Source organism: Microcaecilia unicolor, chromosome 1 (assembly GCF_901765095.1).
Source record: "Microcaecilia unicolor chromosome 1, aMicUni1.1, whole genome shotgun sequence".
NCBI lineage: Eukaryota > Metazoa > Chordata > Amphibia > Gymnophiona > Siphonopidae > Microcaecilia > Microcaecilia unicolor.
This window is the reverse complement of record NC_044031.1, coordinates 190,458,961-190,485,706: the sequence shown is the minus strand read 5'-3', so window position 1 is coordinate 190,485,706 and position 26,746 is coordinate 190,458,961. Positions and strand designations below refer to the sequence as shown.

Here is a 26,746-nt window from a genome sequence, read left to right as displayed (position 1 = left end):
GGCATATTACAGAAAAACATCTTCTCACTGTTAAAAATCTGTCATTCCAGTTATATACATCCTACCCAAAATCCACAAATTGCTATTGGAAAATGACTCTGTTTTAGCACCTCTTTTGATATTCATACATCATTTTTAAGATCTTTTGGGCCAGATTCAGGAAATGGTGCACAAAAATTGGCAATGGAAAAAAATCAGTGCTTGGTGCAATTATATATAGAATGCTTCCGGCTGAGTATATACTAGGCATAAGGACTTACGTCTGTTGAAACCAGGTGTAAATCATGGCCCGCAGGTTGGGCACACATCCTGGTATTCTATTACACTGCACCCAAAATTTTGGAACACACCTGACCTGCCTATGCCCATCCCATGGCCATCAACCCTTTTGGGTTGTGCATTATGGGATTTGGGCTCCCAGTGTTAAAGAATAGCTCACAGGCATTTGGTACATGCAACTCCTAATTGGTGCCCATTCACACCAATAATTGTCAGCATCCAATTATTGCTTGTTAATGGCTCGTTAACCAATTAAGTTGTGCTTAATATGCTACATGAATTTGATGCTGACTTTTCAGATATCATATTGGTCACACTTGATATAGATTCATTATATGCAAACATCCCACAGAGAAAAAAGGTTCAGCCATTGTACAATCCCAACCCATTTTATTCTTATTCTTGCATTTGTAGTTCTTATTAAGAATTACTTTTGCTTCCAAGAAAAGTTTTTTTCAACAAATTAAAGGTACTGCCATGGAAGCCTCTATGGCTCCTGATACTGCAAATCTGTATGTTGCTTAGTTTGAGGAGAGAACACCCATTTAGTAATGAAATCAGATTTTACAAGCAATATATAGCTGACATCTTTTTGATATGAAGAGATGATGTAGGATGACTACAGACATTTCTGTTATGGTTGACTTCAACGGAAAAAATCAAAAATTCAAAATGCAGAATGATTATAAATCCATTCCTTATTTGAGTATTTAGGTTAAAAAAATACACAGGAACTGTTTTGAAACTACAATATACAAAAATCCCACAGACAAGAACAAATACTTAACATTATAATGGCTTCCATACAAGAAACCTAGGGCCTCTTTTACAAAGCCATTCTACCGATTCTCGGTGTCGCAAATGAGAGGAAGCCCATTCAATTTCTATGGGCTTTCTCATTTGCCACGCGGGGATTGGCAGCATGGCTTTGTAAAAGAGGCCCCTAAACAGCAACCTGCTATACTGCCTGTTTTTGAGACTATATAAATAGTGATCAAATTTTGATGAATTTGAATGACAAGCTCAGAGTATGGTACAAAGATTTAGCAATCAAAGTTATCCAAGTAAGAGGCATATTTATCAATGTGAGCTACCATTAAAATGGATTATTTTACTACTAACGTTATTTTAGCACAGTTCCCATTTTAAGCAAAGAGATCTAATTACTAATAACTTGGGGTTAATAGTACAATAGCCCACATTGATAACTTTCCCCTTTAATTTGTCCACTAGGTGTATGTTAAATTAGGACAGTTAACAGACAGGTGCTTTTGGAGGGACAAAAAAAGTGAGCCAGGCATTGTTTGTACCCTAAAAGTCTTACATTTAGCATGAGATATTCAAAACATCATTAGGAGATTCTGGTGTGTTCATGTGGGACATGACTGTTTCAATATAAAAAAAATAACCATATCCTATCCAAGATGAAAGAACTTGAAAGAGAAACTTGTACCCTCAGAACTTTCTGGGCTCCTTTGAACAACTCCCAACACCAGGGTCATGGGAACTGCACTGTTTGTAAACATTCTTTGGAGCAATCCTGGTTCACAGATCCTGTTACTAATTATGATTTTAATACCAACCACTACTCAGACTGTGATTTTTATTATCCAGTACCCCCATTAGCTCTTATATATAAGTAAAATAGAAAGGAAAATCAAAATGAGAATTTATAGAACACAAAAGTTTTATCACTAAAGGAATTCATACTGCACCGATAGTAGATCAGTGGTTAGAAGCAGAACATACTATCAAACATCTGAAGTTGTTTAATTATCAAGGCTGTAAATCCCACGAGTGATATGGATTCCATTCTGCTTCAAGAAAAACATTTCATCTAAATGTTTCATCTAAACTATGCCAAAATATTTCACAGGACCCCAAGGTCATTCACAAAGGAAAAATATTCAACATTAAGGAATCTGTCACGTGCTCATCTTCCAATGTGGTATATATCATTCAGTGTAAAAAATGCAACAAAGGCTGCAACATTGGAGAAACAAGTCAGATACTAAAGAAGAGATTTAATTTACATAGACACCATATGAAAATGCTAGTACCAATAACGATTTCACGCCTGTGGGGCAGCACTTTATAAAACCGGAACACTGTACCAGTGATTTCATGGTAAGAATCCTAAAAGGGAACTTTAAAACAATACAGGAATGTAAGACCTTTGAAGTCAGAATGAATAAATATTTTGACACCCACCAGACAGAACTTAAAGATCTGGGTTTTCTAGCCCATTATAAACCATAAAGTTGTATTGCTTTGACACCCTCCTGTCTCCATGCATATCTCCCTGTCTCTCACCTACTGTAGCTGGGTCACCCATCCAGGACCCAGCCAGGCTTGACCCTGCTTAGCTGTCTCTTCCTCCACACGACTGTTGCCTTCACTCCACAGCAATCTGGCTCCTCTGAACTCCCAGGACTTCCTCCTCCCTCTGTTCCTTTCACAGAGCACATTCAAAGCCCAATGTTTATAAGTAAGAGCTTTTATTTTCTTGCTTCAAATCAACAAAACACCCTTCACTCCAGGTTGTTTAGGCTAGCAGCCCAGAGCACAATTCAGGTTCAACACAGTCAAATTCAGGTTCAAAAACAGTCCATATAACTTCACTTTAGCTCAGATTACTTCACTTAGGGAACAGTACATTATCAGAGGGAAAAACCAAATAGCTTGGTAGGTTGCAGCCCAGACCTTTTTAGTACGAAACAGTTTACACAGTCTTTCTTGCACCTTCTTACAGCACGGTTACACAGTTTTATTCCCACCTGGTTCAGGCTGGAGTTTCAATTGTGCCCAGCTCTCTTTCTCTCCCACAGGCTGCACCTATTTCCTCTTTAGTAGAGATTTCCCCCAGTGCCTCAGCCTCTCTCCTCCGGTCTTCCACCAGTCTCTCCAAGGTACAGCTAGCCACCCTCTTACAGCAGCTTTTTGGGTTTGAGCCAGGGCTCCAATCTCCATCTGTTCCTCCCCTAGTCCTTCAGTAATCTCCATTTTATCCTCCTCTTCAACTTCCCCCACCCCCAATCTCTCCAGCTGGCCCTCATCACCTTCCTCAGAGACCATTTCCCAATCTTCTATCTCCTCCCCTAACTCTTGCACAGCCGGGTGGGGAAGAGAAGGATTCTGGGACTGGTAGTTCCTCCCCTTCTTCCTTAACCCAGCCAACCTCTCTGCCTCCGGTAGCCCAGCTTTCTGAATGTGGGTGTTGTGCACATGAAATCTGCCCCGTTGGGATTCCCCGGCTCCCTGTACCCCCTTTCTTCGTGCCTTCCCGGATCCCCTTTCACCTGCACTCTCACATACCCCCATCCTCAACTGATTGCTAGGGATTTCTATTTCTTCACTAGCAATTCGTGACAGGACATCGGCATTGGTTAACAGCCGACCCGCCCGGTGCTCCACTCAGAAGCGGTAGGGTTGCAGGGCCAGGTACCACCGGGTAAGACGGGCATTGTTGTTCTTCATATGTCCCAACCATTTGAGGAGCATGGTCAGTCACCAACGTAAATGCTCGGCCATCCAAATAGAAGTGACAGGCCTGTATGGCCCACTTACTGGCCAAACATTCCCTCTCAATGGTGGAATACCTCGTCTCATGCGGTAATAACTTGCGACTCAGGTACAGGAGAGGATGCTCTTGTCCCTCATTTAGCTGGGATAACACTGCCCCCAACCCCACCCCAGAGGCGTCCACCTGGAGCACGAAGGTTTTATCAAAGTCCACTGCCCTTAGTACGGGCTCCTGACACAATATCGACCTTAACTTATCAAAGGCCTCTTGACTTTCCCCATCCCACTGAAGAGTGTTAGGGCTCTTACTTTTCAACTTATCTGTTAGAGGGGCTGCTATTGAGGCGAAATGGGGAATAAACCTCCGATAGTAGCCCACTATGCCCAAAAATCACCTTAACCCTTTCTTATTCCCCGGACGTGGAAACTCCCTAATGCTAGCCACTTTGTCGCACAAGGGAGTGATATGTCCGTCCCCCACCATGTACCCCAAATATTTCACGCGTCGCTGGCCGAAATGACATTTCTGGGGGTTTAAGGTTAAACCTGCCTGTCGGAACGTATCCAGTACCCCTCTGAGTCGGACTATATGGGTGGCCCAGTCCTCACTATGGATGACCACATCATCCAAGTATGCTGCCGCATACTCCTGATGCGGACGTAATATTCGATCCAACAACTGTTGGCAGGACGCAGATGCTGAGTGCAACCCGAATGGCATTCTTTTAAACTGATAAAGTCCTACTGGGGTAGCAAAAGCAGTTTTTGGCCGTGCTCCCTCCGTCAGGGGTATCTGCCAATAGCCTTTGGTCAAGTCCAGGGTAGACAGATACCTGGCGGTTCCCAGACGATCCAGTAATTCCTCAATGCGGGGCATTGGGTAAGCATCCGGGGTGGACAGGGCATTGACTTGGTGGAAGTCAATGCAGAACCGCCAGGTACCATCAGCTTTTGGTACGAGCACCACTGGGCTTGACCAGGGACTGAATGACTCCTCGATTACCCCAAAGGATACCATCTCCTTAACCTGCCGGACCACCTCTTGCCGCTTGGGAGGTGAGAGACGATAGGGCCGCTGCCTCACTACTCTCCCTGGTTCTGATATAATATCATGAGTTATGAGAGTGGTCTCCCCGGGACGAGCGGTCAACACATCCCGAAACTCATCTAGGACTGCCCGCAGATCCCGCTGCTGGGGTTCACTAAGGCCTGGATCTATCCGGGGTTCCCCCCTCTGTGAGAACTCTATAATCTGGGGCCCCAGGTCTTCTTCCCCTTCCTGTATCCCCTGACTCCATAACCCCTTTCTCTCCCGCCAAGGCTTCAGAACGTTCACATGATACGTTTGTATCCGGCCTTGCTCATGTCTCACGGCATAGGTGGTGGGACCTAACTGTTTCTCTATCATTACAGGCCCTTTCCACTGGCTTGTGAATTTATGTGGTGAGTCAGATATCAATACCAGCACTTTTTGCCCCACCTGAAATGTCCGATTAGCACTCTTCCTATCATAATAGGTCTTTTGGGTGACCTGGCTTCTGGCTAGCTGCTGCTGCGCCCCCTCCTGTACCCCCCTCAAGCGCTCCTTTAGATCAACCAAATACCTATTAACTTCCTTATCCTGCTCCTCGGGTGGCACCCACTGCTGTTTTAGAATGTCCAGCACTCCCCTGGGTACTCTCCCATACATCATCTCAAACGGAGAGATCTTTAGGGAGGCTTGCACACTTTCCCGACACACATACAACACATCATCAGCCTACTTCTTTATAAGGACCCAGGGTGCTTTCCTGCATTGCCTTTGCAACAGGTCTTTTTTCCTTTTTCTTGTACTGTTGTGTGATTCTGAGGGAACTGGTCTTCTTGTTATGCTGTGCCTTTGGGCACATCCTTGAGCCCTGTGTGAGTGGTTTTGGTTTGAATCTGTATGGATTACTTCCCTGTTAGGTTTGCTCTCAAGCAAAGCCCTTTTCTGTTTCTCTGTGTGTGTTGTTCTGCTTAAAGCCCTCTTCTGTTTCTTTGTGTGTGTTGTTCTGGTTTAAACCTGTATGGATTACTTGTCTGTTAACTTTGCTCCAAAGCAAAGCCCTGTTCTGTTTTTCTGTTTATGTGTGGTTCTAGTTTGAACCCAAATAGATTTTTTTCTTGTTGTCTAGGCTCTCCAGCTTAAGCCTGTTCTGTTTCCTTGTGTGGTTTCCCTTGTTACCTTTCACTGTTCAGAGAGCCGGTTGTTGCCAGCCCAACTGCTTTCCTTGATTACCTTGCTTCCGTGCAGCTGGGTGTGCTCTGTCTCTCCCTGCCTTTCCTTTCCCTACCTGGCTTTGGGTGCTGGCTGAGTTATGGTAAGAACATTGTTGTTTTTCCCTTTGTTTGCTTTAAACCTTTGACTGCAGTGTAAGCCCTGCTTCTTGCTGATGTGTTTCCTTTAGCCTGCTTTAACTCTTTGTCTGCTGTGTCTATCTCCTGATTCTTGTGAGCATTCCTCCTTATCTGATTTGTGTATGTAAAGGCAGCTTTCCCTGTGTGATTGCTTTTCCCTTTGTCTCTAGTGCTATTTGGCTCTGTGGCATAGCCTTGTGTATTCTTATGAGTGGCTTCCCTTTACCTTTGAGTCCTGTATGGCCAGCCTTTTATATTCTTATGATTGGCTTCCCTTTATCCTTGAGTGCTGTATGGTACAGCCTAGAGTGTTCCTATGAGTGATTTCCCTTTTCCCCTGAGTGCTATTTGGCACAGCCTAGCGTATTCCTATGAGTGGCTTCCCTTTTTCCCTTGAGTGTCTGGTGGTACACCCTTGAATATTCCTTTGAGTGGTTTCCCTCTCCCCGAGTGCTGTATGGTACAGCTTAGAGTGTTCCTTCATGAGTGGTTTCTCTTATCCTTGAGTTCTGTATGGCATAGCCGTGAGTGTTCCTTTGTGTGGCCTTGTCTTGAGTTTTTCCTGTGTGCTTTCTGTTTGAGTTCTTTCTGTGAGGTTTCTGATTGTGTTTGAGTGGATCGATTTTTCGTTTAGCTGTGACTACAAGCGCAGCCTTGAGTGGTCTCTCTGTGGCATGAGTGGGCCGTTCCTCTGTTTAGCTGTGTCTACTAGCACAGTCCTGTGCATCCTGTCTGTTTGAGTGAATGGTTCTTCTGTTTGCTGTGATTACTAGCTCAGCCTTGAGCTGCCTCTTTGTGTGGCACAAGTGGTCAGCTCTTCCGTTTAGCTGGGACTACTAGCTCAGCTTTAAGCTACCTCTCTGTGTGATGTATGTTTGACTTGGTTACGACTATTCATTTATAGATGGGGTTCTAAGCCCAGTCCTGTGCTGCCTTCCTATGTGGTTTTCTTATTTTTACTTGTGGTTTCTACCATGTGAGTCTAAGTTGGGTTGCCTTTTCCCCTTCAGTTTCTTTGTGCCTGTGTGTAGGGTCTTTTGACCCCTTGTTTGTGGCTCTGTTTAGTGCAGTATGTGTGCACTGCTTGAGTAGTACTTGCTCAAGAGATTCTGTTCTGTTTCTTTCCCCTTCCCTCTGGTGTGATTTGGTTCCAGTTCGGCCGTGAGGCCCGTACGCTTGGACTCTGTACGAGTGGGTTCCGGATCAGCCTTGTGGCCTGCCTGAGTGGTCTATCTCCCTTTTCTGGTGGTGCTTGTTGCTTGTCTTGAGTGTGCTCTGTCTACTTGCCATGTCTGGAATCTTATTTGTATTCAGTGCCTGGTTTGCCTCTGCTCTGTGCCTCCCCAGAGGTCTGCTGCAGCCTGGCTGCAGCCCAAGAGCTCACCATCCTGGGTTCCGTGACAAGGACTCCTTAATCAGGAATTAGATTTAATTAGATTTAATCGACTTACCACCCAGAAACGCTAAAAGATCATCCCAAACTTTCCTCAACCTCCACTTCCCTAACTGCAAGGGCCTGAAATACAAGGCGCTGCACGCGTCAACCTTTTCTTACATGAGCACGTAGTTCTGGAACACACTGCCGCGCAACCTGAAAACGACCTATGAACAAACCACCTTCCACAAATTATTGAAGACACATCTTTTTGATAAAATTTACGGAAAGAACCAAAACACATAAAGTCCACATTCACTGTTCAGTAATACATCAATACATCCTCTTATGAATTCTCACCCCCCGAAATCTCACCACACTCACCTTTACTCACAGAAAAATGTATACCATATGTTGTTGTTTTTTTTTTACTATTATATATTGCCCTTTAGCTTCCCGTTGTTTCCTTCCAAAGTTACACTTTTCTTTTCCATTGCTATATTCCTTAAAGATACTTTGATTTTGTCTCATATAACTCTTCACAATGTAATCCATAACCGAATTGTAACAAATTGTACTTCCATCACTCATAATGTATTGTAAGCCACACTGAGCCCGCAAAAAGGTGGGAAAATGTGGGATACAAATGCAATAAATAAATAAATAAAAAATAAAATACCCTTTTGTAAACTTTATTAAGAGTTGTCAGAAAGTCCCTGGATAAATTTTCTGGTATGATTTCCATTTTTCAGTTCTCTTTTTCCACATTTAGGGTTTTTGTTTTTACTTCTTCCTTTCACATTTTCCCAATTTTTCCTTCCCCTCTTTTCTTTTTTGCATCCCCTTTGTTTCCTCGTCACCCCATTTTTCCTTTTCCCCTTCTTTTCCCCCTTTCTTTCCTCTTCCCTCTGCCCTCCACCTCTTCCCTTCCCCTTCTACTCCTCTCTCTTCCCATTCCCCTATTCCCTCTTCTTTTCCTCTCTTCTCCCAGTTTCTTCATTTTTCCTTTCCCTTCTTTTCCTTCCCATTCCTCCCCTTTAATCCCCTTCCCTATTTTTCTTCTCTTCCTCCACCTCTCACATCCCATTCTCCTTCTCTTCCTCTCCCTTTTCTTCCCTACCCTTCCCCCCTTCCCTTCCTTTTCCCATTACTTTTTCTCCTTCCTTTCCCTTCTCTTTCCCTTTTCTCTCTCTCCTTCCCCTTCCCTTGCACACTCTATTTCCTGTATCCCTTTTTCTCTTCCTTCTTCCTTTCCTTCCTCTCTTGGCCCTTTATTTATTTATCTAAAACATTTATATTCCACTTTGAACCCAAAACTGATTTCAATAAAACACATGTGAAGGGGCATAATCGAACGGGGATGACCATCTCTAAGGGCGCCCATCTCTAAGGACGTCCCGGCGAATGGGTGGGGGCATCCCGTATTATCGAAACAAGATGGGCGTCCATCTTTCATTTCGATAATTCAGTCGGGGATGCCCAAATCTCAACATTTAGGTCGATTTTAGAGATGGTCAACCTAAATGTTGACATGGTCGTCCTTAGAGATGGGCATCCTCGGTTTTCACCGATAATGGAAACCAAGGACGCCCATCTCAAAAGTGACCAAATCCAAGGCATTTGGTCATGAGAGGAGCCAGCATTCATAGGGCACTGGTCCCCCTCACATGCCAGGACACCAACCGGGCACCCTAGGGGGCACTGTAGTGGACTTCACAAATTGCTCCCAGGTGCATAGCTCCTTAACCTTGGGTGCTGAGCCCCCCAACCCCCCCCCAAACCCACTCCCCACAACTATACACCACTACTATAGCCCTTAGGGATGAAGGGGACACCTACATGTGGGTACAGTGGGTTTCGTGTGGGTTTTGGAGGGCTCACATTTACCACCACAAGTGTAACAGGTGGGGGGATAGGCCTGGGTCCGCCTGTCTGAAGTGCACTGCACCCACTAAAAACTGCTCCAGGGACCTGCATACTTCCGTGATGGAGCTGGGTATGACATTTGAGGCTGGCAAAAAATGTTTTTAAAAAAGTAATTTTGGGTGGGAGGGGGTTGGTGACCACTGGGGGAGTAAGGGGAGGTCATCCCCAATTCCCTCCGGTGGTCATCTGGTCAGTTCAGGCACCTTTTTGAGGCTTCGTCGTGAAAAAAAGGGACCAAGTAAAGTCAGCCAAATGTTCATCAGGGACGCCCTTCTTTTTTCCATTATCGGCCGAGGACGCCCATTTCTTAACCACGCCCCCGTGCCGCCTTCGCTACGCTGCTGACACGCCCCCATGAACTTTGGTCATCCCCGGGACGGAAAGCAGTTGAGGACGCCCAAAATCAGCTTTCGATTATGCCGATTTGGGCGACCCTGAGAGAAAGATGCCTATCTCCCGATTTGTGTCGAAAGATGGGCGCCCTTTTCTTTCAATTATGCCCCGATAGTTAACTGTCTCCTCTTGTCCTTCCATTTTTCTTCCTACATCACCTTTTTACTCTTTACTTTCTTCCCCCTCCCCCACTCCAGTCTCTATTTTATCTACACCCCCAACACAATCCCCATCCCTTCCTTCTGCCCCTGCTTTCTAGCTATTCCTACCCCTCATAGTTTTCCTTTCACTTTTTTTGTTACATTTGTACCCCGCGCTTTCCCACTCATGGCAGGCTCAATGCGGCTTACATATTGTATACAGGTACTTATTTGTACCTGGGGCAATGGAGGGTTAAATGACTTGCCCAGAGTCACAAGGAGCTGCCTGTGCCTGAAGCGGGAATCAAACTCAGTTCCTCAGTTCCCCAGGACCAAAGTCCACCACCCTAACCACTAGGCCACTCCTCCACTCACTTTCCTTTCCTTCCTCCTTTCTTTTATTCCTTTGTTGGTATTGTTCTTCTTTCTATGTTCTACCTGACTGACTGCTGTCCCTCTTGTACCCGATTGCTATCTGAATGGCTCCAGAAGTGATATCATCACTTGGACCTCTTTCTGATGCTGATTGCTGTCGTTTCTGTCCCTAATTGCTATCTGAATGACCTCAGAACATCACTCAGACCTCTTTTTGATGATGATTTCTTTCCCTCTTGTACCTGATTGCTATCTAAATTACCCCAGAAGTGATATCATCACTAGGAATTCTTTATGACGCTGATTGCTGTCCCTCTTGTATCTGATCGCTAGCCAAACAACCCTGGAAATGATTTCATTATTATTATCACATAAAGTTGAGCTTCTCTTGTGGTGCATTTTATTCTAATTAATTTTATTATGCTTGTTTTATTACTGTAAGCCTTTGTGCTGTGTCTTGCAGACTTGGATCTCTTTCCAGTGCTGATTGCTCTCTCTCTCCTGTACCTCCTGCTATCCAAACAACTCTGGAAGTGACATCATCAATAGTGGCAAATATGTTTGAGTTTTTCTTGCAGCTATGCCGCAGGCACATTCTGTGAGTACATGCCTAAGGAGCACGCACAAGGGTCAGGCACCTTGTTCTAGACCAATTGACCCCATTTAACACCTCTAACTATTGTCCCATTACTTCTTATAATATTGGACTCTTAAATGTATATTTATTATGCAGGAAGTAATTTTTTGTTAAAGATTTGATTCTGACTCACAAGTTTGACTACTTCTTTCTGGAAACTTGCTTGTCCATTGCCAATATTTCATATTTAATTTCAAGCCACACTTCAACCTGGAATTCTTCTGGTCTCAATTACTTGAATTGCTTTAGAAAATATTCAGTTTTGTTTCACTCTTCTAAAGCTCTCTTTTATTGTGATGCTCAGAGCAATGTACAATATAATTACTTATAGAGAAGGAAATCACAAGTGCACAAATTTCAACAGAATTCTAGAAAAACAATCTGGTAAATGTAAAAAGAAAAGAAATGTTAAACTATTTATTCATTGTATACATTTTAGCTTTCTTGGGACTCCAGCATGAGTTTATTACTCTTGATTAAATTTTTACATCTTTTGTTTTTCGGGATTCTGTTTTTGAATTAAATAAGGTAGTCGTAGTGAAGATACTTGCTACTAAAAAAAACACATTAATTTTACATTTCTTTTAAATGTTAGAAAAACAAGGACAGCTGGTAATAAGCATGTCAGCAGAAGACAAAACAATCTGAAACTTTGCCTCCCACTCTGAAAGCATGCCATAATGATTTTGTTTTGCAATTAATCATAAAGAATTAATTGATATTCTAAAACACTGTTCTATTCATGGCTTCAATTTTTCATTTGTCTCTGTTCTTTTAAGAAAGCTGGTTCAGGACATCCTTGCCTTATCTCCAGATGGAAATACAGTTGAAGCAGCCTAGAGAAGGGCTACAACAATGGTGCAGTATCTGTACCAAATGCCCCATGAGATGTGCCTTTGGGATCCAAGGGGGTCTTTTACAAAAGATTAGTGCATGTTATCTTCCACAGGACCCATTTTATTACTGCTGCAGATAAGGGGAAATTATGTCTTACCTGATAATTTCCTTTTCTTTAGTTGGCTGCACTGTTCTGAACAAGTAGGTGTTATTCCCTTTTACCAGCAGATGGAGGTAGAGAAAAAGTGATCTTTTCTAGTGAACTCACCAGTATAATCAGCTGGTGCACAGTGGAAAATTCCAGTATGCTTCTGCCAAAGCAGTAGAAGGGCCCTTTCTAATGCACACCCATTCTCCGTTAACCACTGCAGCTTTAATTATTATCGAGCAAGCAGAGAACCATAGCATGGCACTCACTATCCTGTTTATTCAAGAATTGTTTTTAATTCTTAATTTTGTTTTAATGGTAAAGGAAAGGGCAGAGCACCCCATGAGCCCCAGGCCTTAGTCTTCCATGGGTGGATTTCAGAACAGTGCAGCCAACTAAAGGAAAGGAAATTATCAGATAAGACATGATTTTACCTTCCTTGTTGTCTGGCTGTACTGTTCTGAACAAGTGGGATATAGCCGAGCAGAAATAGTAGGCAGAGGAAGACAATTCCCTCCTAAGGACAGCGCTGCCAAAATGTGAGCAGGCCTTGGCGAGCACATCCAATCTGTAATGCTTCACAAAAGAAAGAATGGAAACCATGTCAGAGCCCTACAGATCTCCACTGGAGTGACTGTTTTGTCGCCATTAGACTTCAGACACTATCGCCTCAAGGTCCCTCTCCCTCTCTGTGCATATCAGCCTATCACCGTCTAAAATACACAGCTCCCTTGGATTTCTACTCCCCAGATACATCACTCTACACTTAGATGTTATGATGATGGTCATAACCCCTCTCAAACTTACCTTTTCCTGGTGGTCAGCTTAGCTGGCTTCTGTTTCTTTTGTCTGTCCTTTCTGAGCTGGCTCTCTCTCTGTGTGCTGGCAGCTTCCAGCAGCATGGGGCTAATTGTCTCACTTTACTGCAGCTGTAGGTGTTGCCTGAGTTGTTCTGCTCCCTTTCTGGGTGTACTGGCTTCAAGTGCTTCACGGGGCTGCATTGGAGTGGGTTGGGCCTCTCTGGGTCAGTGTGCTGTTACCTGGGTCTAGGGAGTGTGACATCATCTGGGAAGGCCTTGATAAGGAAGTGGTGTTCTTTCCTTCAGGGCCTTTGCAACGTTGGTGTTTGCGTGTGCTTTAGAACGTCTGCTGAAGGTCACGGTTAGTGCTTAGTGTTGAGGAGCACTTTCTGCTTCATTAGCTTTCCCTTTGGTGCTTTGGAAGCGCCTTGATAGTTTTGTGTCTAGCTTGCTAGGGTAGTGCTTAGGAAGCACCTTGTTAGTTTTGTATCTAGCTTGCCAGAGTAGTGCTTAGGAAGCACCTTGTTAGTTTTGTGTCTAGCTTGCTAGGGTAGTGCTTGGGAAGCACCTTGTTAGTTTTGTGTCTAGCTTGCTAGGGTAGTGCTTGGGAAGCACCTTGTTAGTTTTGTATCTAGCTTGCTAGAGTAGTGCTTAGGAACCTTGTTAGTTTTGTGTTTAGCTTGTTAGTGTAGTGCTTAGGAAGCACCTGTTCTGCGTAGGTGTGTAGCTTCCCTGCTTTTCCCTTGTAGCTCCCCTGCTTTCCCTTTTGTTGCCGATAGAAGTACTTCAGGTTTTGGGGTTGTTAGGAGCACCTGTGTGAGCTGTTGTGTTTAGGTTCCCTGCTCTCTCCCTGTGGCTCCCCTGCTTACCTGTGTGTCTCTATTAGTAGTACTTCTAGTAGTGAAGGGCTTAGGAAGTCCTTTTGTTAGTACTGTTGGAACACTTCTGGTGGTTTAGGGCTTGGGAGCGCTTAGGTCAGTTTAGGTTTAGCAGTACTTCTGTTTCCAGTCCTGGTCCCTGTGTCATCTGGTATCCGGTAAGTCCTGCCGGCCACTCGAACCCAAGGGCTCAACCCTTGGGGGGGTAGTGGCCAAGCGCAGGTGAAGCTGGATGGACCAGTCCAGTGTGCTCCAGTCCAGTGTGTTCCGGTCCGGTGTGTTCCAGTCCTGTGTCCTCCAGTCCGGGGGAGTGCAGTCCAGTGTTCCAGTCCTGTGTCCTCCAGTCCGGGGGATTCCAGTCCGTGTGTCCTGGCTCGCTGGGCGGTGCCTGCAGTCCCTACCGGTGCCGGTGTGCTTGCCCAGCGTTGGTTGGTGGGTTTTGCCTGCTGCTGTCGCTCCTCGTCAGCAGCCCAAGGGCTCACGTTTGCTCCAGAGCCCAGCCCCGCGGGCTCTGAATCTGAGAACCTGACATTAGACCATTCTTCTAGCTTTTGCAGATGCTTTTTCATGTTTTCCACTCCCTCTAGGGTGTCCACTCTATTACAAATCTTGTTATCATCTGCAAAAATGCAAACCTTACCTTTTAACCCTTCAACAATGTCATTCACAAATATATTGAACAGAATCGGCCCCGGATCTGATCCTTAAAGCACTCCACTACTCAACTTTCCTTCTTCCAAGTGAATGTCATTGACCACCAACCTCTGTCTTCTGTCTGTCAGTCAATTCCTAATCCAGTTCACCACTTTGGGTCCAACTTCAGTTTATTCAAGAGCCTTGTATGAGAAGCTGTGTCAAAGGCTTGCTGAAATCCAAGTAGATTACATTTAGCACTTGTTCTCAATCCAGTTCTCTGATCACCCAGTCAAATAATTCAAATTCATTTGGCACGATTTACCTTGGGTAAAACCATGTAGCCTTGGTTCTTGTAACTCATTGGATTCCAGGAAGTACATAATCCTTTCCTTCAGCAATGCTCCTATTACTTTTCCAATAACCGAAGTGAGGCTTACCGGGTTATAGTTTCCTGCATTTTCTCTGTCACCACTTATGTGACCATATCCACTCTTCTCCAATCCCGTGGAACCTCTCCCATCACCAAGGATTTATTAACCAATTCTTTAAGACCCACCAAAATCTCTCTGAGTTGCATTAATATCCTGAGATAGATCCGGTCTGGTCTCATGGCTTTGTCCACCTTCAATTTTTCAAGTTGTTCATAAACTCTTTCTTCTGTGAATGGTGCAATATCTACTCATATGTACCTTTACCAGCCGATTGTGGCCCTTCTCCAGGAGTTTCCTACATGAACACAGAACAGAAGTATTTGTTTAGCCCGTTTGCTTTTTCCTCATTCCCCTCCACATAGGGCCTTATTCTATAAAGGTTATGCTCCTAAAATTTATGCTCCTAATTTATGAGCATAATTAAGCTCCTAAATTTGTGCTTCTAAATTAGGAGCATACATTATGCTCAAAAAATAGAAGCATAAATTTTGGAGCATAACCTTTATAGAATAAGGACCATAGCTGTCCACAGCATCTTTCACTCTCACAATTTCATTTTTAGCCTTCCTCCTTTCACTAATATACCTAAAAAAGTTCTTATCTCCTCTTATTACACTTCTAGCCATTTGTTCTTCCACTTGTGCTTTTACCAGACACATATCTCTCTTGGTTTCTGTCACAAAACACCTAGCCACCTCCTGAAGTTACCCCATGGCCACTTAGAAGGTCTATCCTCCTCCCACCGACTGGGTCACAACCGCCTATGGGGGAGTCTCCCACTCTCAAATTATCCCCAGTGATTTCTAGGTTACTGGAGTCACACTCCCAGTGGTCCCATAGTTCCCAGAAAGCACTCAAAGACCTAACACACAAACCACCAGGATTCTTTATCAGTCCAGACAGGCAGAATGAACAAACAAATGTGTTTATTCTCAGAACTTGGAACAGTGGACAATATGCAAATAGCAAACAGTAACAAGTACCTGAAAATGTATCAATTAGAAAACTAACTAAACATTTGCTTACTTCCTAGAAAGTACTTGGGAAGATCAGGACATATATAGCTGTTCACCAGTTATCAAATATAACCCTTTTTTACAAGGCTTCAGCAAAGAGCTCTCTCTCTCTCTCTCTCTCTCTCTCTCTCTCTCTCTCTCTCTTCTCCTGGGCTGAAATTGAACTCAAAACCAGTGAAGTCCAAATGAGATGTGCTCCTGGGCTAATCAGAACCCAGTCAACAAGATTTCAAATATATACTGCTTCTAGCTTCCTTTTTGTGTCAAACTAAAGAAAAAACATTCAGTTCTCTGTAACAGCTTTAGAGCAAAGAAACACCATCTGCTGGTCAAATAGAAGAAATACACTTCAGAACATAATCAATGCAGGAAAATATCCAATACATTTTTACAGGCTTAAAACACACTTTCTTCACAGATTTTTTTCAGTTTCATCTGGTATTCTTTTCTTTTTTACTCTTCTTGAGTTTTTCTGTATTTCATGAATATCCAACTCTTTTGCCTTTGTGTTCCCAGCCACCATATCGGTTTCCTTTTTCTTTTACATTTATTTACTCTTCTTATGTAAAGGTCATTAGCCATTTTTATAGATCCTTTCAGCTTAGACCACTGTCTTTCTACTTCTCATATGTCCTCCCATCTCATCAGTTCTTTCTTTAGATACTTCCCCATTTTACTAAAGTCAGCATGTTTGAAACCCAGAACTTTGAATTTTAAGTGCCTACCTTCTGCTTTAGCTGTTATATCAAACCAAACCATCTGATCACTATTGCCCAGGTGGGTACCCACTCTGACATTAGACACACTTTCCCAATTTGTGAGCACCAGATCTAGCGTTACTCTTTCCTTCATGGGTTCTGCCACCATTTCTCTGAGCAAAACACTTTGAAAAGCATCCATGATCTCTCTACTTCCTTCTGATTCTGCAGATGAAACTTTCCAATCCGCCTATGGTAGGTTGAAATCTCTCAGCAACAGTACTTCCCAACTTTTGGATATTTACAAACATATTTTTATAAAGCTAAAACAATTGTTATGGAAGTCTGTAGACAACATCCATGTAGATAGAGGTTTCATCTTCTCTTTCCCAGGTGATTCATATTGCTTCTTCCTTTTCCCAGGCCCCCAATTCATTTCCTTTGATATTGTTTTACACATATAGAGCTATTCCTCCACCTTTTTGACCATCTCTATCTTTCCTAAATAGATTATAGCCTAGTATGTTTGCATCCCATTCATGGGAGACTTATACGGTCTGTGCCAGAGCTGGTGGTGGGAGGCGGGACTGGTGGTTGGGAGGCGGGGATAGTGCTGGGCAGACTTATACGGTCTGTGCCAGAGCCGGTGGTGGGAAGCGGGGCCTGAAGAGGACAGGTACAAATCAAAGTAGGGTATACACAAAAAGTAATACATATGAGTTTATCTTGTTGGGCAGACTGGATAGACGTGCAGGTCTTGTTCTGCCGTCATCTACTATGTTACTATGTCATTGAACCATGTCTCTGTGATAACAACAATATCTAAATCTGCCTCTAACATCAGGGTTTACAGATCATGAACTTTGATAATTAGACTGCAAGCGTTTGTGGTCATTGCTTTCCAGCCACATATCAGTGGTAGTCTCATTGTCTGTTCAGTTCTGCATAGGCATACCAGACTGATGGACATTGATGAGAGTACTATAAATTGCAGTAATGAAGATGACCAGAACTGGGATGCAGTTTGCAGAAAACAATTACATCAAGAGAGCAAGAAGTAATTGCACTGAACCCGTACACATGTGATGTCCACCTATTGTGCTCAAACATTGTGGGGCTCATTATCAAAAGAGAAAAATGTCCACAAAGTGTCATAAAGCGCCATTTGGATGGATTTTATCTCAAAACATCCAAATTGGTATTTTTGAAACCTATTTTGCAGATGTTTATCTATGCATATCATCTGCAGTGCATCCAAATCACAAAGGGGCATGTCAGGGGCATTTTGAAGGATGGATTAGGGTGGACTTAGGGCATGCCTAACACTTAGATGTTTTACAGCCATAATGGAACAAAACCAAAACATCTAAGGTGAAAACTTCAATGTTTTGGTCTAGACCTGTTTTCAGAATGAATAAGGCACAAAACAAGTGCCCTAAATGACTAGATGACCACTGGAAGGAATCAGGGATGACCCCCCCCCCCCTTACTCTCCTAGTGGGAAATGATTCCCTCCCACCCCCCCCCCCCCAAAATATGAATAAAAATAGTACTCACCAGCCTCTACATGCAGTTAACCGGAGCGTGCACTTAACCGTTGTTACCCAAAGAGGCTTGACATCTGATAAACATATGTACAATATTATTATACGTACAGTATACAGTCTCCGTTAACTGACGCTAGGCTTACTTGAAGTAATCAGTTATAGTCCTCTGTACACTATTGGGTCTGTGAGTTCCATAGACCATGTCTGCCAGATGGTAAAAACTGTCATAGCACTGACATCCAGTGGCCTCCAGATAGGCCCGCACGGTGTTGAGACTCTCCAGTGCTCTTGCAAAAGTGACAGGAGGAGGTTGTTGAATTTCATCAGCACGTGCCTCGCTGCTCATTTCATCATCTGTTCCATCATCAGCCGTTGTTGCCTGCATGAAGGCGCATATCTCGACATCAGTGCTGTCTTCAGCTGTTTGTAGATCGAAATCAACAGCTATATAGCGATGGAACTCCTCTTCAATAACACCAGCTGGGATGTCAATAACCTGTTCATCTGACGTGTTTGCAACAGCTGCATCTGTTTCGTCCCTCTCCACATTCTTAACAAAGCTTGCCCGCTTGTAGCAGTTCACAATGGTTGCCTGTGTAACATGATTCCAGGCTTCTTTCTGCATACGTAGGGAATCCAACAGTGATAAATTACGAGCCAGTTCAACAGCATGTTTATCCTAGCCAGTCTGGTCATCCATAACGCTCATTAGACGACGTAGCACAAGAGCCCGATAATGTTGTTTGAAATTGGCTATTATGTCCTGATCCACAGGTTGGATCAGAGAGATAGTGTTTGGTGGCAGGAAGGCCACCTTGACATTAGACAGCCTGTCATCATCACTGTGTGCAGCACAATTATCAAAAAGCAACAAAATCTGACGCTTTTGTGCCCGCATTCTAGTGTCTAACTTCTTTAGCCACTGCTTCCAAATTTCCCCAGTCATCCATGAATTTGCGTTAGCCTCATATGACACAGGAAGTCGCTTAACTTTCTTGAAGCAATGGGGCTGTTTGCTCTTTCCAATGATGAGGGGTTCCAACTTCTCACTCCCATCCATATTGCAGCAAAGGAGGATCATCAGTCGGTCCTTCAACGTTTTACCTCCAGTAGTTTCGGCATGTTTGAATGCAAATGTTCCATCAGGAATCGCTCGCCAGTAGAGACCATTTTCGTCAGCATTGAAAATGTCACAAGATGCAAACTCGTTGAAGATGGTAGGAAGAAAGGAAACAACCCAATTTTCAGCACCAAAGTCATCAGCGTCTTGTTTCTCATAATGCTGTTACTTGAATTTTATGTAGTTCCTTTCCTTCCATCTTTCCAACCATCCAACAGTGGCTTTGAATTCAGTTAGTCCAAGACTATGCTGGTTAGCTTTCTCCATAAGCAGTGGACCACTGACAGGACACTGTCTGCTCCTGACTCGAGAAAACCACCGAAGAAGAGCATCTTCTACCTCCTCAGCTTTTCCCTCCCGTTTTCGTTTCCATTGTGGATTTGTATTGTTTTGCCAGTCTTCCAGAAGCTGTTCTTTCTGCTTCAAGACACTTGAAATTTGACTAGGATTGACACCATATTCTTTAGCAATAGATGCTTGACTTTGTTTTCTAATTTTTTTTAAAGAACTTATATTCGTTCAGCCAGTGTTAAAGTCTTACAGTTCCGCCGCGACGACGACCCCAGTGTACACTCTAACAACATTCTTTCACTTATTCTGCCTGTGGCAGCTAAAGAGGCAGTATATTTGAAATCTCGTTGGTTGTCACACGCCAAGCAGCTTCCATATTCTGTGCACGCGCTTGTGCAGAGTCTTCCCTGCAGAGGAGCGGGGTCTTACACCATGCATGTAAGCGAATCTTGCACTTATCAGTGGTGCGCTAAACCGAAGTTTGTCCCCATAGAAATTGATGGCACCAAAAACGGGACCGAAGTACGGCATACAGTTAAACAGAGCATGCGCTTATCTGACATGCACTTAAATGGAGTGCACTGTATTCTCCAGTTTAGTATCAAAACATAAATGTGTTGGGTTTTTCTGCATTTAATTTTAATTTATGACAGAACATCTAGTTACCTAATAATGTTATATAATGTTGGCTCTTGGAGGAGTCACTATCAGATATAGAATTAATGGTATTAAAACAGAAATATCATCTCAATAAATATAATATAGGAAATTGTTATTTTGCAACAAAAAGCCCAAAGACCGTAAAAAGACATTGATGAGCAAAGGAGGGGGGGGGGGGGGGGGTGATCCCTGTGGGACTCCACATGTGTTCTTCCATGGTGAAGAAAAGGCATCCTTCACCTTAACCCTACAAGAATGGGTCAAAAAAATCCCCAAACCAATTCAGGGGGTGCTGATCAGGGGGTTGCTTTACCAGAAGTGCACGGTCTTTAGTACTGGTGCTGGGATATGTGTTACATGCTTCAGCAGATAGCATGGATACATCTACACAATCTGTAGATGCATATAACGAAAGCCCATGCAGCAATAATCTGTCCTGTATAGTAAATATAGAGCAGTTGCTGGCCATGCCCTCATATGTACTAAAAGGGTAAAGGGTCATGGACTTGATATACTGCCTTTCTGTGGTACAACCAAGGTGGTTTACCAATTCTACGCAGGAACATTCTACGTCCCTACTGGGCTCGCAAGCTGTTTTTGTACCTGATGCATAATGAGCTATACTGGGAATTGAATCCTGTCCCCCAGGTTTTCTACTCACTGCACTAACCTTTAGGTTACTCCTTCACTCTTTTGTACAAGCTTTGCAAAAACTATATATTAAGTATTGCACTCAGGGCTTTTTTTGAGAGGGTACTTGGGGGTACTGAGTACCGGCACCTTTTTCATTGTCTGCTAAAATTGACCCATGGTCCCCAAGTTTTAATGATACAGCTCAGGCTCTACACACCAATTCTGCCTTGTCATAGATTCTGTGACTGGTTGCAGGGGGGCCTGGCTATTTTGGGGGTGGGTCCCTCAGTGATCACCCCACCCTTTCAGGGTGGCCAGGCTTTTGAGTACCGGCACCTTTTTTGCTAGGAGAAATGCACTGATTGCACTTAAGGTGCAGTACATGCAGAACTTACTGCATTTTAGTAAACATCCTGCGATGTATATTAACATTTAAAAAGGTCATGAAATTAGCATTAAATACCATTAGTGTGTCCATGCATAGGTCTTTCCTGCATGCTAAGGCCATAGAATGGCTGATTTTCAATTATTTGAATTAATGGCCATGCACTAATGTTGCCATTAGCTTGTGGCCATTAAGAAAAATTAGTGCCCGAGTACTTACTGCCACCCACTTTGTAAGCAGTAAGGGCTCATGAAGCATTCCTGCGCTAATCAGTTAGCACAAGTTATTGTAGATGTGCTATCTGATTAACTCAGAAATGCTCACTTTCTGCTCACAACATCCCTCCCCCCCCCCCTGGAAAAAAATGAAAAATATTTTTCCACACGGTTTGTGCACATGAATGTCAAACTTATTGCAGGATGCCTGAGCACGTCCTACAGTGAGCTTTTTAAAGCTGCATTCAGCATGTGTCAGTGCCTAACGTAGCTTAGTAAAAGCGCCCCTTAATCATTTTTTTTCAAAGATTACATTTTGAAAAACACAAATGTGAAAAAGTGCCAGCTTAAAAAGAACCAAAACAAGAAATAGATTTAAGTACCTGAAATGAAACATTATGTTACGTTTAAGACATAGCCCATGTTTACCTTTTTTAGTTCTATGCAGGTTACAATAACTTTCCTAAGGACCTCTTTTACAAAGCTGCGCTGCCAATTCTTGGTGCAGCAAATGAGAGGAAGCCCATTCAATTCCTATGGGCTTCCTCTCATTTGCCACGTGGGAACTGCTAGTGTGGCTTTGTAAAAGAAGCCCTTAGAATGGTATATAAACCAGATGTAAAGTAAAGTCATTCTATCTATGTTGCGTATGCCGTCTTAGAATGAGATCATCAGGTCATTGTTCTGCCAATGGCAGTCAGCATTTTTTAAAGCTTTGACCATTGCCAGCTAAATTAGACCTGAATATTCAATGCTGGCCCATGCCTGGGCACCATCATTGAATAGCCAGGTCTTACTAAATATGTGCTGACTGCTGGGACTTATGAGAAGCCTTATGAGAGTATCAGCTTCTCCTGATTCCAACCACCCTCCTCCAAAGAGCAATAGGCTCTCAACCCCTCCAAACAGCAATAGGCCTTCTCCCTTCCAAACTCCCCCAAAGAGCAATAAATCCCTCCTGAAGCACCCTACCCCACCAGCCCATGTAAGCCCCTTTGAGCCTATCTTAAACTTCCCTGGTAGACTTCATGGCAGAATGGTTCCCCAGTCACCCTTGTCCATGCCAGCTATGGCCTCAAAATGGCTGCTTTGACTTCTACAATAACGTGAGACTTCCATTAGTGGATGCAGCAGGCATTTTGAGGCTGCAGCTGGCAATGTCTATGGGCTTCCTCTCATTTGTCGTGTGGGAATCACTAGTGCGGCTCTGTAAAAGAAACCCTAAATTTCTTGAACATTCCTAGATAAACATATGATCTTAAATAACTATCAACAACTCTACAATCACATCATGTAAACTAACCATGAAGTTGTTTAGTATTATTAAATTGTTGAAATAAGGTCTTCAATTTTTTCCTAAAAGGGAAGCAACTGGACTCAACTCAAATTATTGGTGGTAATGAATTCCAGTTGGAGGGAACCTGATAGGAAATAGTTGATGTTAAATACCTATAACTCTTGAGAGCTTTCAAAAATGGGAAAACTAAGCTGCATTTGATTCCATAGCAAGTATAATTGTCTACTAGCAAGTAAATTAACTAGTGCTGTGAAGTATTTAGGAGCCTGACTACACAAGATTCCAAATGCCAACACGTAGCTTAAATTTGATCCGCGTTTCTGTCAGCAGCCAATGAAGCTTCTGATCTTAACATAAGTGTTAAGGCCAGCATGAACTTTGGGAGTGGGAGAGTAGCTTAGTGGTTAGAGCAGCAGTCTTGATATCCAGAGGTAGCAAGTTCAAATCCCACTACTGCACCTTGTGTTCTTGGGCAAGTCATTTAACCCTTCATTGCCTCAGATACCAACTGAGCACTCCAGCAACAGGGAAACATCCAGTGTACCTAAATGCAACTCTCCTTGAGCTAGCACTAGAAGAAAGATGAGATCAAAATCCAAAGCTACTAATGGAAAAAAAAAAAAAGCTGTGAGCAAAGTCCAAAGCTACCCACACACAGAGTATTGCATTCTTTATTTATTACATTTACAAGAGAACTGGTTTCTCCTAACATTGGCTGAATTCTCATTGTTAAGTGGGAAATGCTAGTAGTAGCATTTAATGAGTTTTTCTCCTCATTTCTCTGCACACTGACTCAATGTAGTGGAAAAGTAATGTACAGTGGAGAATGCAGTGTAGAGAAAATGCTTTCTTTTCTGGATTACAAAATACATAATCGAACATGATGCCTACACTCATGTTACTTTCTCTTTCTCCAAGTCTTCATCTCTGTCTTCTCCCTGTTACCAAGTATTTCAGTTTAAGCCAATGCAGTTCATACAGAAAGTACTTACGTAATGGTGTCAATCATATCTAACCCCATTTCAACACAGCAGTGGGCATGATCTGTTTTTGGCTGGGTCAGTCCTGATACACAGTAATAACAGTCTCCTAGGATTTTTATTCTTCTACAATGGTTTTCCTGTAACAAAATGAGAAACAACAGCAATGATAAAACACTCCTTAATACCAAGGCTACAAGATGCCTAGCATAGAAAATGCTTGGCTACTTATATTTCAGTTGTTCATGATTTAGCCATTTTGATAGCCTGCTGATAATACAGTTTCTAAATCTATTTATTTAAGCCCAGAAGAGGAACAAACCTCCACACCTTGAAGCACAAGAAAACAGTGCAGATGACCAAAAAAAGACCAGCGTGCTGCCAAAGATGTCTTCAAAGGAATGACACTTTTATTGGCATCTGCTCACATCAGTATCATAAACAAATGCAAACCTGCTCGGCGGACTCGACTCGGGCTGTGTTTCAGCTACATGCATCAGGAGTCCAAAGTACAATTCAAGGGTGAATGAATGAGGTGTACACAAATGTAGAGCCTCCTCAAAACACTGTTGAAAACCATGTGAGACTCACACTATATAAGGGCTCATTTTCAAAGCACTTAGACCTACATAATTACATAGAGCCCCTTTTACCAAGCTGTGGCAAAAGGGGGCCTGCGCTGGTGTCAGTTTGTGTTTTTCAAACATGCCGAGGCCCCTTTTTACCGCAGCAGTTAAAAGGGAAGTCTCTCTTTCCTGCAGGAAATGGCCGTACAGCAAGTAAAGCACTTGCCATGTGGCCATTTCGGGGAGGAGCCCTTACCACCACCCATTGAGGTACAGGTAGGGGCTCCCGTGCTATCCCAGAAGTAACTACTGCTGGGTACACTCCAGAACAACAAAAATAAATGTATTTTTGTAGCACTGGATATGACGGCACACTAAGGGTTGGAAGTACCGCTGGGCTGCTGCAGTAGCATAGCAGTACTTCAAGTTCAGCGAGCGGTAAGCTTGCATTTGGCTTACTGCCGCTTAGTAAAAGGGGCCCATAGACGTACAAAGCTCCATAGGTTACTAAATGCTTTGAAAATATTCCTCCACATTTATCCCTATTAAATGTGGAAACAATCCAGTTACAATTGCAGCACTTCTCCTTCATGTAAGCCCAGCATCAGGACTTGAGCTATGTAAATTTCACCAAGTTCTTTCACTGTATTTTTGGAGCAAATGGACAAATGTTAAATTGTGCAATTTTACACAACTTGGTATGAGAAAATATTCAAATCAGTTCAAAATTTGACCACATTTTTCTGTGAGAATGGCTGTATATCTTTCAACTTGCTTATTTTGGCCTTGGTTGATTGATTTGAATCATGTAATATAATATGACATGACCAACTGCGAGAAGGAATGGTCAAGTAGATTGAGCACTGGGCTAAGTCTTTTGAGAACCATTGGAAGGTGAGTTTGAGTCATGCATACCATCAACTGTTCCTGTGGCCTCTGGCAAGTCCTTGTTTCTAGTATCCATTTGAAAATTATGTATGCAGTGTACCTGAATTTCCTAGTAAACAAATTGCTATTTTTTTTCATATACACATTTTCTTTAGAAAATGTGTTGAAGTGCCATTTTTCTTGCTGTTGTACAGAAAACCTTCTGGTTAATTAATTAAAAGGAAAGGGCAAAACAGAAATATAATTGTCTGCATGTGACGTTAAATTGGACCCTTGTAGACAGAAACTTCTTGACTATGGTGAATTTAAATTCAACAAACTTGATCTGCTTGGTCCCAAAGCAAGATGAAAGGATGATTTTCCCCCCTTTTCTACACCTGACTTGTACTGTCTCTACAAATATTGCATTCAACACAAGTAGTCAAATACAGTATAATTATTAGTTTTCAGTGTATGTGGAAATTTTAATGTTCCCACTGCAACAAAAATCCTCTCTAATATTGGATTTACTAAAATGAGAATGTAGTTTAATACACTACTCATACTAAATATATCATAATATTGGAGGAAAAAACCTCACAGACTCCTCTACATTAGGCTCACAGGCCAATAATTACACGGAGTACTTACTGTCATCATCGGCACAAAAAGCCTCTAAGAGTTATTGACATTTTTAAAGTCCACAGGACAAAAACTTATCTTTTGTAGGTGCACAGTTTCTTCACACTCTCCACATCCGACAATGGCCAAAGTTTTGTCAGGATCCATGGTCTGTGCAGCTCACTTCACTTCTGTGCCAATGACAGCAAGTATTCTGTGTAATTATTGGCCTGTGAGCCTAATGTAGAGGAGTCTGTTGAGGCTTTTTCCTCCAATATTATATTTAGTTTGTATAGTGTATTAGGCTACATTTTCATTTTAGTAAATCCAATATTAGAGAGGATTTTTGTTGAAGTGGGAATTTCTATATTATCCTCTATAGCTCCTAAATTTGATCATAGAAATTTTAATGTTTTATTATTTTTAAACATGTCTGTCATAAATGTTGAAAAGAAAAAATAAATCAAATCAAATTACACTATCCAGTTTATAAAGGTAGTAAGACAAATACTCTGCTTAAGTTCTTTTGAAACAGTATGGAGAAATTTAACATTTCTTCACTATTGCCTTGATTTCCTTGAACAAAAAATAAAGAGCCCAAAGGGAGAATATATTAAAGCTATTTCTCTCTTCTCATAGCTCTCTTGTGTTTTTAATAACTGGTTTGTTTACTTTCCTCTAGCACAAAAGTAGGACTCAGCAGCACTACTTGAGATGATTTCCAGAAAGTCAGACGCATTAGCAAAGGTACCACAGACTCAGTAAAAAGTGAACATATTTTTTTTTATAGTTCATTCATTGCTTGAATACCATATGTAAACTGTCTACATAAGAGGGTGGGGAGGATTTTCAAAGATGTCTGCACTGGTAAAGAGTCCATGCAGATTTTGGCCTGCAGGCTTCACATCAATTTTTAAGAAAGAAGCACTTTCCAAAATTTGCTTCACATCTTTGCTGGGTACTTGAATATAATTGCAATATCCTCTGGTGGAAATCTATACAGTTTTTGTTTTTTGTTATATGAACGTTTTACATTGGATGTTTGGATTTTTACTATGTGTCTTATACTTATGTTCATTAAAGATTTTTGATTC

General features: G+C 42.6%; 1 protein-coding gene across 1 annotated transcript in view; it reads right to left on the bottom strand.

Moving 5' to 3' along the window:
- Window positions 1–26,746, bottom strand: part of ADCY1 (adenylate cyclase 1) — a 533,674-nt gene that overhangs the window by 248,499 nt on the left and 258,429 nt on the right. Inside the window, exon 5 of the mRNA XM_030206815.1 lies at window positions 23,611–23,738. Within this exon, the coding sequence (XP_030062675.1) occupies window positions 23,611–23,738 (128 nt within the window). The remainder of the gene's footprint in view (window positions 1–23,610; window positions 23,739–26,746) is intronic.